The sequence below is a fragment of the Drosophila teissieri genome, chromosome 2R (assembly GCF_016746235.2).
Source record: "Drosophila teissieri strain GT53w chromosome 2R, Prin_Dtei_1.1, whole genome shotgun sequence".
Lineage (NCBI taxonomy): Eukaryota > Metazoa > Arthropoda > Insecta > Diptera > Drosophilidae > Drosophila > Drosophila teissieri.
In genome coordinates, this window is record NC_053030.1 from 22219904 (window position 1) to 22232229 (window position 12326).

Consider the following 12326-nt stretch of genomic DNA (forward strand, 5'->3'; position numbering starts at 1 on the left):
ATGGCCACCATGCTGTAGCCACATTTAACCCGCCATCGAGCCCACATCCTTTTCAGGACTCGCGAATGACCCGGACCCCGAACCACCAGGCAATTAAATGTGAACCCACGGATGCGAATGGTATGACGATTTTCCGGCGCTGCCTCCCTCTTGTGAGTTTTTTCCGCGTTTCGTGATTCATTTATTGTGTCCACTGCAGCGTGTTTGCTCAAAAAAAAAGGAACACGAAATAGTTGGCCCTGTTGTCGCTTTTTCCCGACATTTACCTGTCCTGTCATCCAGCTGAAACACTGATATGTCATGCCACCAATTATCCAAAAAGGATGAAACTGAAGGGAAAAAAGGTGCACGGCGATTTACAGGAATTTAGCCGGAGGATCTGTGCGAACTGGAATTCAATAACCCATTTTGGCGGCTACATTTTTTGAGAAAATCTGTTTAAAAACATTTTTGTTACAGATGAGTTGAGTTCTAGTGTGAAATTTCTCTGTACTCGTATAATCCTTGTTTCGCCTTTTTTTCAGCAAAAGTGTTAAAGAGTGTCGCTTAAATGCAAAACTTATGGCTTATGTGCATGAACACTTCAGAAAAACGAGCTCAAAAGAGCAATGGAAATCAACTATAAAGTAATTTAAAATCCTATTATAGTACACCAATAAATTTTAAAATAATAACTTGCAGAGAATGCCCACTGTTTTAAAGGCAAACAAGAATACGACTACAAGTGATAGTCGTGCGTAATGTGGCAAGTCATCCTTTTCGCTAATTCAAGTGATCTATGCGTTTTCTCGGGGCGCGTACCGAAATAAGTGTGAGCATATGTCTTTCATGTTTGTGGCCCCTCTTTGTGGGTCAACTGCGTCCGAAGTTGGCTATCGCCGCATGAACTACGAGTATAGAACTAAATCGGTCACTCCTTATCGGTCGACAGTCGACGGTTGACAGTGCATAGCCGTGGGTATAGACAAACATACGTCCAGCCTCTGTGGACTTCAGCTATGTGCGGTGTGAGTGAGACAATTGTTTATTAATCAATAATAACAATAATCTGCGGCACGCACACCGACACAACGTGTGTATTTCGGTATCGGCGCTGTTATCACTATCAGCCCGCTGCTGCTGTGGCTCCCAGTGCTGATAAGCGATTCCCCCACTCCGCCGCTGTAATGCAAATCAACAGCATTCGGCCTATGATAGTGGCGAGCAGTACTTTGCACTCGAGCGCTTATTAATATCTCTGTCCAGCACATTCATTGCCTTTGCATTTTATTGTCTCACGATCTGGCTATAAAATGAAAATGGGGACGGGCACTTTATTTGTCGCCGCCACTTATTGCAGTCCGCCTGATACTCGCTCTTTGGGCGTATGAAAGGGAGGCGGGGCAGTTCGGAGACTCTCGAGCCGGAAAAAGTCTCTGTTGGGTAAACAAAGCAAGTTCCATGGCTCTGCGAAGTCTTCCTGCCGAGCTTGAGATACAGTGGATGTTCTATTGTGTAAAATTATAGTTTATACTTTAGTTAGTCATAGTTTTTCTTTGTAAATTAAATTGTAAGGTCCATCCTTGCTTGAAAAGCATGCTTTGTTGCATACTATTGGACATCTTGCCAGAAGCGTTCAATCATTGTAGTTTAGTGATTTCACATCCCATTTGGATTTAGAAAGTGTCGCTTTTAATGCTATTTTGAGTTGTTGTAGAAGAGTAGATGCCATATTTCCACAGCCTTAAATTCTGCAAAAAAGCATGCTTTTTAAAGCACACTTTTGCACACCTATTTGGAGGCTTTCAAACATTTTCGGCTCGTATGCCAGTGGATTTTAATCCCATTTGAGTTCGAAAACTATTGCTTTTAGTGCTGATAGTAGTGGACAGTGATATTGGATCACGACGCAGAGTGCTGCCTGTGGACTCATTGCTCTTGCTTTTGCTTTTGCTTTGAGCTTTGAACGCCCGCAAATGCTGACTATTTTGTTGGGCTCTAGCATTGGGTGGGGGAGGGGAAAGGGGCATGACGAAGGGGTAGGGGCGAGATAGGAGGGCTGGCGACTAAAAAGTGTTGATAACCGGGCACACATTTGCATCCACAAACACTGCGTCGCACACACGCACACCCTGCTTTCTAGGCCTCTGCCATTTAAGTTCAATCATTTGGAGCTGTTGTCGTTGCTGTCGCTGCGTTGTCATTGTTGTTATTGTTGCTCCATGTGCTCCTCACATATGTTGAACTAAAAAGAATTGGAGGAGCTCAGACGCAGGGCGAAGAAAAGAACTGTTCATTGGTACGGGGTATATTGGCTTAGTCGGGTACCCTACAACGCGAAATCTACTAAGAATTACTTTCAAACTTAACAGAAGAAAGTGAAAAGTTAAGTCAAGTAATATATTGTTTAGGAATATATTCAAATGAAATGCTATCCATACATTTACTTTTCATTGAGTTTTATCAAGCTTCATAACAATAGGTTTTAATTAGTGTCGAAATGATATTATCTTAAGAGTGATCATTTTCTTATCTTATCTATAAAACGCATCGTTTCGATTCTGAAAGTCTCCAGATCTTATTTGTGTAGCGCATTTGGGATGCAGCTTAACCCTTGGCAACGACAACAAAGTAGGTGCAACAAAGAGTCATAGCGACCGTCTCTCATGCGCCTACCCCCCAGCTCCCCTGCCCCCCACCGACTGCCTCTGCCTGTTGCTGCCATGCCTGCTATCTCTGTCCCACTCACTTGCTCTCCCGCTCGCCGCCCTCTCGTTCGGCTGGTCGCTCGTAATAAGCTTACACAGAAAACAATTGCTTCGAATCTCAATAAATTCTCATTAAAACTACAAATACAAATGTATAATTAGATTCATTGAAAATAAGTTTCTTGAATGCAGATCCTCTTAAAGTACCAAATCGCTATTACAGCGACCTAGAAGTATGCTACAAAAATGAAACGAATATGCTACTTAGGATATATAATTACCAAGCTCTTTGTCGCATTGAAAACTATTGAGTATTTGACTGCCCCCTTTGTGGTCGACTTTCCGCGCAGTGTGGCGAGCGCTCTTCGGCTCTCCGCCGCCGTCAGCTGTTGTTGTTGCACTGGGGCTTTGGGGCTGCGATACCAGCTGTAGCTGTAGCTGTTGCTGTTGCTGTTGCTGTAGCTGTAGCTGTAGCTGTATGCTGTGCGCTGTATCGTCGGCGGTTTTCGTCTTTCGGCTGTTCGTTTCATTTCGTATCGTTTCGCCTCGATTCGAGTTGCTTCAGTTGAAGTTTGTCGCTGGCCGCGTTCAGTTGTCCGTCCGGCTAGAAGGCGGAAGACCGGGAAATACAGACGCGATACAGACGCCCGATATTTCCCCCCCCTGCCGCTCCCCTCTCGCACTCGCACTCGCAGCGCAAGATCGCGGGAAATCAGGAAGCTCCGAAAACTCGGATAACCGTTTTTATTTTTATTCTCCCCCTTTGGTTCGTTCTCGCCTCTGTTACTCTGTTACTTCTGTTACGGCTTTTATTGAATTTACTCCTGTTACTTCTGCTACTTCTGGTAATTTCCATTTCGGCCACTGCAAGCGGCGCGAAGTAAGAAATGTAGATAGCGCCAAAAAAAGAAAAATAAAAAGAGGGAGAAAAAAGGCCGAGAAAAAGCGAAAATCATTGTTATTGCATGGAAAATTACTACAGAAATCTCCTGCGAAGCAGCGCCAAGCAGCCCAGTCCGAATGCGAATGGCACTAAACCAAATCAAACCCAAAACTGAGACAACAACCACCACAACAACAACAACAAGAACAACAGCGGCGAGCATAAATTAGATTGGCCTCATAGTCGAATGACGACGAACTCGAGCCGCGTAAACAAATTAAACGATGCTGACCGCCGTTGTTGTTCAAATTTAAATATAAACTATTATTGTTATCTGTGCGCTTGCCGTTGTCTATTTTCGCGCCAAATGCAATCGGTTTTTCGTTTTTTGGGGGGTTTGGGGCTTGGCCTTTACATAATTAACGAGCGGGTATATCATAAAATCAGTACCGGCCAAGAAAAATAAATTATACATGAAAACGCGCGAAAATCGCGTACCCACTTCTTTCGTTTCCTCTGATCAAAACAGCATTTCATCCACAGTTTTTCGTGTCTTACGTTTGAAGCCCCTCGCCGATTTCCCGATTTCCGAGGGAAAACATCCAGCAATTAGTTACCACATATATGTTCTGTGTTATCAAAAACGCGATTCTAAAGACAAACACCTTAACACTTTAAATAAGAAAGTAGCTGTGTGCCCTCGAGCAAATGAACCGAAATTAAAGGAGATTACAAACAACGCTATCAAGCAAATGCAGACAGTTTTAGTGCGGAGAACAAAGGGTAAGTTCTTGGGTTCCACCTATGGGTACTTTAGTTTTTCCGAATACATCACAGACCTACTACATTTTACATTTGCACATGTCCTTTGAGGCCAGGGAAGTCCGTAAGAGGCTTTTCGGATGAAATGGAATGTTCCATTAGGGACTGGCGAGTAGCGAAAAGGTTTGCAAAAAACCCATGGCACTGGAAGAAACCAAATGCACTTTTAAATGAAATTCGCTTATCTAAAGTAGTTACAATGTTGCCTTGATTACTAGCTATCTGCTATCATTGGCTGCCACTCCAAGTTGCAAATCTATGTGGCCTCACTTAAGGTTGTTATTCATAGATAACCTACCATTTTTGAATATTTCAAACGTGTATTCAGTTCTGAGAAACCTATTTTCCCTGTGCAGAACTTTTGACTGGAGTAGCAGCTTACCCAAGTGGTCTGACTTGGCTGGCAGTGGTGGGGAGCATTGCTCCCCTGAAAAATCCACAGAAATCCTACAAATCTTTGGCAGATTCCACATGTGAAAACTGCGGTTGCTGGCCAATTCCGGCTGTTTTGCCAATGCTGTTTTTTGGCCACGGCCAGGGACTTTTCGGATTGACGGGCTGACATGCCGGCAACAGGTTCGGTTCCTTGTCAGAGTTGAGGGGCGAAGAGTTGAGACGCAGAATCGAATGGAAGACAGACGGAAGATTCGAATTCTACGGCATGGGATTCGCTGCTGCCACACAACTTCGAGTTGAGGAAATTGGCACTTGACCTACCGCACGGGAATCTAAATTAGGCGGCGTGTTCGCTCGGCGAGCGTTTCTCCCTCTCTTTCCGCCCCACTGCGAAGCCGCGTACACGGTTTTTGGTAAACTGCTGAGGGCATTTCATGTTCGCTTTGTTGGCTGCGTTTGTTTACGGTGTCCATTACGCGATTACGCGCTTCTCGCGGCTATTTCGTCTCACTTTCAGCTTCAGTTTCAGTCATTTCCAGTGCTATTTCGAGTTGGCCATCCACTAATTAGGCAGCTTGTTGGGCATTTATCAGCGGCTGGTTGGTGGCAGCATTTGAGCCAAATGTTCGGAACTGCACATGACATGGTCCTTGCGGCCATGCACACACAACAATGGCTAGTGCATTGTTACACTCGCACAATACGTCTGATGAAACAATTAAGTACGCCGACATGAGCGTAATTCGCAGACAAACAAGAAGAACGAAAACGCTGAGCCTGCGAATTAAGGCCCCTGCCCAATGCCGGCAATGAATTCTTCGCCATTCATGCCGTCCATGCCATCCCGGCGTATACGTAATGCTCCGGGCCGAAAAGAATTGAGGAATGGCTGGCAGTTAATGCCAATTATGATAAACGGTTGCTATGTCGCCGTCGCCGCCGCCACCGCCGCACACAGATACTCCACACACGCACACACTGGCGCGCGCCTCACAGATACTAACACAGATACTCATGCACTCGAACAACTGTTGCTCGCGATGTTGTTGCTGCCTCTTAGTTGTTGCCAGGCGCATTAAGATTGCCGTGTGCCAGTGTTTGTGTGTGTTTGTTATTGTGTTCGAGTGATTGGGTGATTGGGTGTGCGAGTGTGTGAGTGTGAGTGTTTGAGTGTTCGAGAGTGTGTGATGGGAAATCACTTGAACCATCGGCTGAGAGGGCAATTGATATGTGCTTTCCATCAATGTTGCAATCAGTTAAGCGGCTTTCGAGCGCCAGAAACAACCGTATCGGTCTGTAAACTCACACGAATTCGTCCTTTTGGTTTGAAAACAACCGTGATGGGTCTTCCGATGACCTGCGGCCACCAACATCACTTATTCAATGAGCTTCACGTATAAATAATTGCCTGGCTTACAGATTCCAGTAATTCGGTAAAAGTTTATTATAACCACACATTTAAATTTGCACAGTACTCAGTTTAAACTACTTTTTTTCATGTTATCTAATGTTTCTTATCACTTGCTTGATGTTTAATGCGGACAGTTTAAATATGGTTATTTTGTTGTGTGCGCACTACTTACACCGCGAATGCTGCTTAAATTATAGTCACTTCTATGGGCGCAAAACGAGGTGACTGAACTCGCAACAGCAACTGCAGCAGCAGCAAGTGCAACTGCAACAGCAAGTGCAACAGCAACAACGGCAACTGCAGTCTGCTAAGCTTGCCTGCCGTTAATTTGTGCAATCTTCCGCACTTACCTACTTATTACAAGTAGTCACAAACAAAACAGAGTAGTTTCCATGCCGTTTTGCCGTGCTTCAGATTCAAGGGTATATGCGCTTGTTATGCAGCTAACTGCAAGCGTAATCCAAGTGGGAAACTTCCTGATTTAGCCATAATTGAAAAGACTTTATTAAAAGAGTTTCCATAAGGTGGAAGCGGAGGGGCTTTAGTTTATGTTCTTGGTCGTTTTAACTAATCAGCAATGACAATACTTGGATTTCCCGAACAGCTAACAATTTATAGGTATATCAGTAGCCCAATAAATGGCGATGGTCCGATTCAAGTCAAGTGAATATATAAAAAATCTAATCGCCAAATATTGTTTATGGTGGCCAACGATTAGAAGAACGCCGGAAAAGCCATAGCAACTGCCAAATTCAGATTTCCATTCATTTACTGCTGCTGCTTTGCTGGGCTTTCGGCTTTCGGCTTTTAACTTTTATGATTGTATGTGGATTTGTGTGAAATTGGACAAATTGCATTACAACCGAATAATAATTACAATGCAAAAGTAATTTTGTGTGCGAAATTCTAATTCGCCATGCAGCTGAATAATTGGGGTTGGATTTATTTACCAAGAAACTAATGGAATCAAATTAGTTCTAAATGGAACTATGATTCAATTAAACAAATTAATAGTTGGAGTGGCATATGGATTTTTTCCCACTTGGCATTATAATTAGCCCGTGGCATTATAATTAGCATTTATTTGCGCTTTTATCGGCATCTGCCTGCCATTTGAATTGCGTCAGCCGAAGATCGAAATTTAGATCCTTGTTGACGATTGAGTTGCCAAAATAGCGGGCAGATGTTGCACTCAGCGCAGTGCAATTGAAATGCCACAACGTATACAAGTATCTGAGTATCTGAGTGCCTTTGTATCTTTCTATCTTTCTATCTGGTGATGCAGATCTGCATCTGCGAGTCAGCTGACACCGATACTCACGCACAATGCCACCCAAAATAAAATCGTGCATAATGTCAGTGCACTGAACTGGCCGAAAGCATCGGCGATGGCAATAATCGTTCATTTGCAGTCAGAACTGCAACTTGGTGGCCAGTTGGAGTAGCAATATAAACTCATGCAGCGGGGGTCAACGAACTGGCCGCTGAAAACTCATTAGCGTAGTGCCGCAGGCCGAAATCTCAGCTGGGGAAATCGGACGAAATCGGAGGAAATCGGAGGAAACCGGGGAAATCGGCGAAAAATCGGTGCAGGCCGGGGAAAATCTAGCTTTCTAGCCGCATGATCGCACAGCTGAATACAGCTGAAAACAGCTGAAAGCAAAGCGACGAGCGCGATTCGCAAATTGCAAGGCAAACAGCTCGTGGCGGTCGCCATACCCCATATAGCCCATATACCCGCACACAGCCCACTATATACGTGCACTTGTATCTGAACAATCAGCGTCAATGAGCAGCACAATCGCCGTTCGTCATCGCGCTGCTACTGCACCGCACAATGGCGAATAATAAAATTAGCCACAATGACGAACAAAGAAGCGCTGGCAGTGCTCGCTTGTAATTGCCATTACAAAACGGGCTAATCTGCGGGGAGTTGGCTCGCAAGGAGCCCCATGACCTGGCAACAGAGGAAGGCATTCAACGGCGTTTTGATAATGCGGCATCGTAAGCCTTTTAGCCCATTAATTGATACGCTCTTTGATACAGCACTACTACTATGTACGATGCCGGACAACAGAGTAGCTCGGCTTTCGTTCCCAGCTAATTGCCATTAAATGTATTTTACACTGGACATTACGTATACGACCCGTGTGCTCTCTGCTTTTGATGGCTGGCCATTTGGGGCGTCCATTAGACAGCGTGACACCGGGCACACTCGCTCACTGGCACCTCACACTTCCCACTTGGCCATCTCCGATCTCAGATCTCGCATCTTCCCCCGCGCCACTCCCACTCCTCCCCGAGCAGATTGCGCCAACAGCTGCACCTGTGGCTATTTCCGCGTTGGCAGCACACTGCCATCACCGAAAATAGGAACCCAGAAACAAGAAGTCGAGAAGTCTATTTTCGCACGTCAGAGCTCGAGGTGCATGCTGTATAGAAGTCGGCCGATCAGATCCGAGCAGGCCTGCAGCTTCGGCGGGGGCACCACCTCCTGGGATTCCCGCTCCTGCTTGGAGTCCACGTCCGTGTCCGTGTTCTCCTTGTCCTTCTCCTCGCTCCCCTTGTCGCTGGCCGCTTTGCTGATTATCACAAAGGCGAGCACCTTCAGGCCTCCGTGATGGGCGGCTATAACCTCCGGCACCAAGGACATGCCCACCGCACCCACCTCCATGGTGCGCAGCAGTCGCTCCTCGGCCAGCGTACCGAGGATGGGGCCACCCACGCAGGCGAAGACGCCGCTGTGCAGGAACTTCTGGATGCCCATCCGCTTGCCGATCTCGAGTGCCTTCGTCAAAGAGGTCGTTGTCATATGCATTCACCATCGAGAAGAAGCGGCTGCCGAAGCGCGGATCACTGGGACCCTCCAGCGACGTCTGGTGCATCATGCCCACCACATTGATGTGGTCCTGCACCAGCATTATGTCGCCCAGGTCGTAGCCCGGACTCACGGCCGCCGCCTCGGCGGTCAGCATGATGGTCCTGACCCCGCACAGCTGCATCACGCGGACGGGCAGCGCACAGGTGGCCAGGTTGTAGCCGTCGCAGGAGTGGAATCGGTTGACCAGCGCGATAATGGGCGCACCCATGACCCGGCCCACGACGAAGCTGCAGTCCGGCTCAATGCCGTCGGGGAAGTTGGGTATGTCCTCGTAGGGAATGACCACCGGCTGCTCCACCAAGGCAGCCATGTTGCCCAGTAGGCTGCCGCAGATTAGGCCGTACTTTGGCTTGATGTGACTGACGTCCACAATGTACTTGGCCATGGCCTCCACCTCGTCGAAGGGGTAGAAGAGGCTCTGGGGCGTCGGGATCACCAGCTTGGGCTTCCGGCGCTCCTCCTCCTCCAGCTGCAGGAGCTTCCTGGCCGCCATTCGCTTGGCGATCGGCGACCTGTTCTTGCAGCACTCCCAGTTGCACATTTTGAGTTGGATGGGTCCCCAAATCGGCGCAGAACCTCAGCACTTCTCGAATTTTAAAGCAGCCACCAAAGAGGAGTTTTGGAAAATGCTCAAAAGATGACTTTTAGGGCATAGCTATGACTATTTGTATGTGTGGCTTAAATAAGCATTACTTTCTGACTCTTGTTCCTGGTTGGTCGCCAAATCAGGGCTTTATTAAAACCGCAGAGAACAGGAGGTGTGACTCGAATGACGCTGAAAACAAAAAGCCAGATTCTGACTGAAAAACAAAGCCACAAAGGCGCGCCATGACGTCTGGTTGAAATTGGCTGATGAGTTCCGAAATCCAGCTGTTTTCAAAGCTCACAAAGCGAGGGCCAAAAACTGCATTAAATTACATGCAACGGCTTTCCAAAAAGGGTTTAACTAGTTGGTTTTGTCACTAGTTAGCTAAAAAATAAGTACATCTGAACATCCAAGCTCACTAATCACTTATATGTAGCAACGGAGATCGCTTTTCCCTTGCGTTTTCCATAGTTTTCACTTTCCAAAGTTCAATCAGAGTCTTTAAGCACAGGCAGACAGTGCAAATTAGATTTAATTATCAGCGTCAGGGCGGCCACGCCCATGCTGCCGCCTCTGTGGGGGGCGGTGGATGGGGGAAGATGCTGTTTACCATGTTTACCATGCGTATACGTGATAATAACGCTCATACGCATGGCGGCACATAGGCAACGCCCCGGCCGTTGTTTACTTGTTGTGTTTGTGTGCTGTGTGCTGTGTGCTGGGTGTTGTGTGTTGTGGACGCCGTTCAACGTCACCACACGCCAGAGTTCGTTTACAGCATCGCATCCATCGCAGGCACAACTCGCGATTGGAGTGCTGGTGTGAGTGGATAAATTAAATACGTCCATTCAGCGCCGACGGTAAACAAGACACTCAAGACTACACTGCGATGAACCGGCCACTGCTGGTGGCAACCCATTCTTGCAGTCCCAGCATCGCAATCCAGTTTGGGAGTCCTCCAATTTAGGGAAAAGATTCAGTAAAACATTTCATTTCTGTGTGGAAACTGGCAGTAGTGAGCGGTGCTTTCCGCCAGTGCATCGCCTGTCTGGAGTGTGCTGGAGTAGACTGGACCAGGCCGGGGTTCGGCTCAATACTTTCGCTAATTAGTTGGGCCAACCAGCGAAAAGCAGCTACTTTGTCTCGGCCATGTTTACCATGACCACCTCTGTCAACGAATCCAGTGGCCAGCTGTTCGTATCTGATTTGTGCGCCTTGGAGGGATGGGATTCGGAATGGAAATGGGAACGGGATTGGATTGGATTGGATGGGGTTGGGGAGTCGGCGGAGCGTTTAGTATGCTCGTGACGTGGTCGATAATAAAAAATTATTAATAGGAAACTTTGTAGCGCTGTTTATGTTATTCGAGTGCGCGCCAAATGGCTTCGGTTACAATGGCAGCCTTTGTCGCCGATTGTTTTTCCCGATTTGTGTGGCTATTTGGTTGTTCGGTATTGGTATTTTGTTATGCCAGTGCAGTCTCTATTCCGCCTACAATGTCAGAGCCACGTTTGTGTGACTCGCTTTGATGATGACGATGACGAGGCTTCGATGCGGGGCCAAAAACCGCAAGAGATCATCCGGGCCTGTAACTCTATCATCTGTTTTCCATTTGTTTGTTTACTTCCCCGACTTTGTATCTGTTGCTGTTGCTGTAGCTGTAGCTGTAGCTGAACCTGTATCTGTATCTGAATCTGAATACGAGTGTGTATCCGAATCTGAATGCCTTGTTTCGGCTTGTTGTGCCCATTGTTGGGCTTGTTTCTTTGTGGCCCCCCTACTCGTATCTTTCCCCACTTTCGGTTGGCTATTTGTTTGTCACTTTGCGCCAGGCTGCCAAAAATGCCCTGTTTGCAGTTGATATTAATTTCGGTTTCACATTCACCCGTCGCTCGCTCCATTATTGTTTTTTGTTTTTGAATTTGGTTGTTTTTTTTTGGAAATCTCACCTTGCCCCAGGAAGAGGAGCGAACCCGTTTTGGTCATTGCCAATGCCCAGTGCCCAGTGCCCAGTGCCCAGTTCGCAGTTTGCAGTTCGCAGTTCGCAGTTCCCAACTCGCAGCTCCCAGTTTGTTTACCAACTTTTGTGCTGCGTTTTGCTTTGTGGCCGATGTTTGCCTTTTATTTTTGGCATTGCGCGATTTTTACGCTGTCTGTGCAGGCCTGCTAAATACACGGCAGTAAAACCAACAAGAAATACTCAAACAAACCCAAAACCAAATCCAAAACCCATACTGAAAAACCAAAAAAAAGAAAGCGACGAAAAGTGAATATTTTGACTGGCATTTGAATGCTAATTGAAGGCGTCGAAGAGCCGCAAACGAGTTGTTGCTGTGGGAAGCGAACTTTATAGAGCTGTGATATGATAATTAATGAAGATCTCCTCTATCTTCTCTCTTCTCTCTTCCGCAGCTAGCAGCTAACAACAATCTGAGGAGCACAAGCAACCAAGTGCAGAGTGGAAGGGTCAGCAGCTCAAATCGACAAATGAAAACCAAAAACCAGATCAACATCATCTGCTCCAACTGCCAATGCTTTAGCCACTCGAGCCAGGGAATCGCCATCACCGACGAGAAGAACGTCCTGAGGATCCAGAGCTACACCTACAAGTGCTTGAACCACAATCCGCGACCTCGGATACTCCGCTGATAGTGATAGTG

The 12326-nt window shown here is 46.7% G+C and overlaps 2 protein-coding genes across 3 annotated transcripts; one reads left to right on the top strand and one right to left on the bottom strand.

Moving 5' to 3' along the window:
• Nucleotides 1-3245: 3245 nt before the first annotated feature.
• LOC122613621 lies at nt 3246-12316 on the top strand. 2 transcript variants are annotated; one of them, XM_043787865.1, is made up of 3 exons: nt 3246-3532; nt 4114-4353; nt 12079-12316. In XM_043787865.1, exon 3 carries the CDS (start codon nt 12154-12156, stop codon nt 12313-12315), a length of 162 nt encoding a protein of 53 aa, XP_043643800.1. In that variant the 5' UTR covers nt 3246-3532; nt 4114-4353; nt 12079-12153; the 3' UTR covers nt 12316. The 2 variants fall into 2 exon arrangements, with proteins under 2 accessions (XP_043643800.1, XP_043643801.1); XM_043787866.1 differs by having other exon boundaries at nt 3246-3453.
• Nucleotides 8585-9746, bottom strand: LOC122613620 (purine nucleoside phosphorylase). Its single transcript, XM_043787864.1, is given in 2 exon segments — nt 8585-8996; nt 8998-9746. Coding segments are annotated over 2 exon segments (1008 nt in total). The 5' UTR covers nt 9622-9746; the 3' UTR covers nt 8585-8612.
• Nucleotides 12317-12326: the final 10 nt, after the last annotated feature.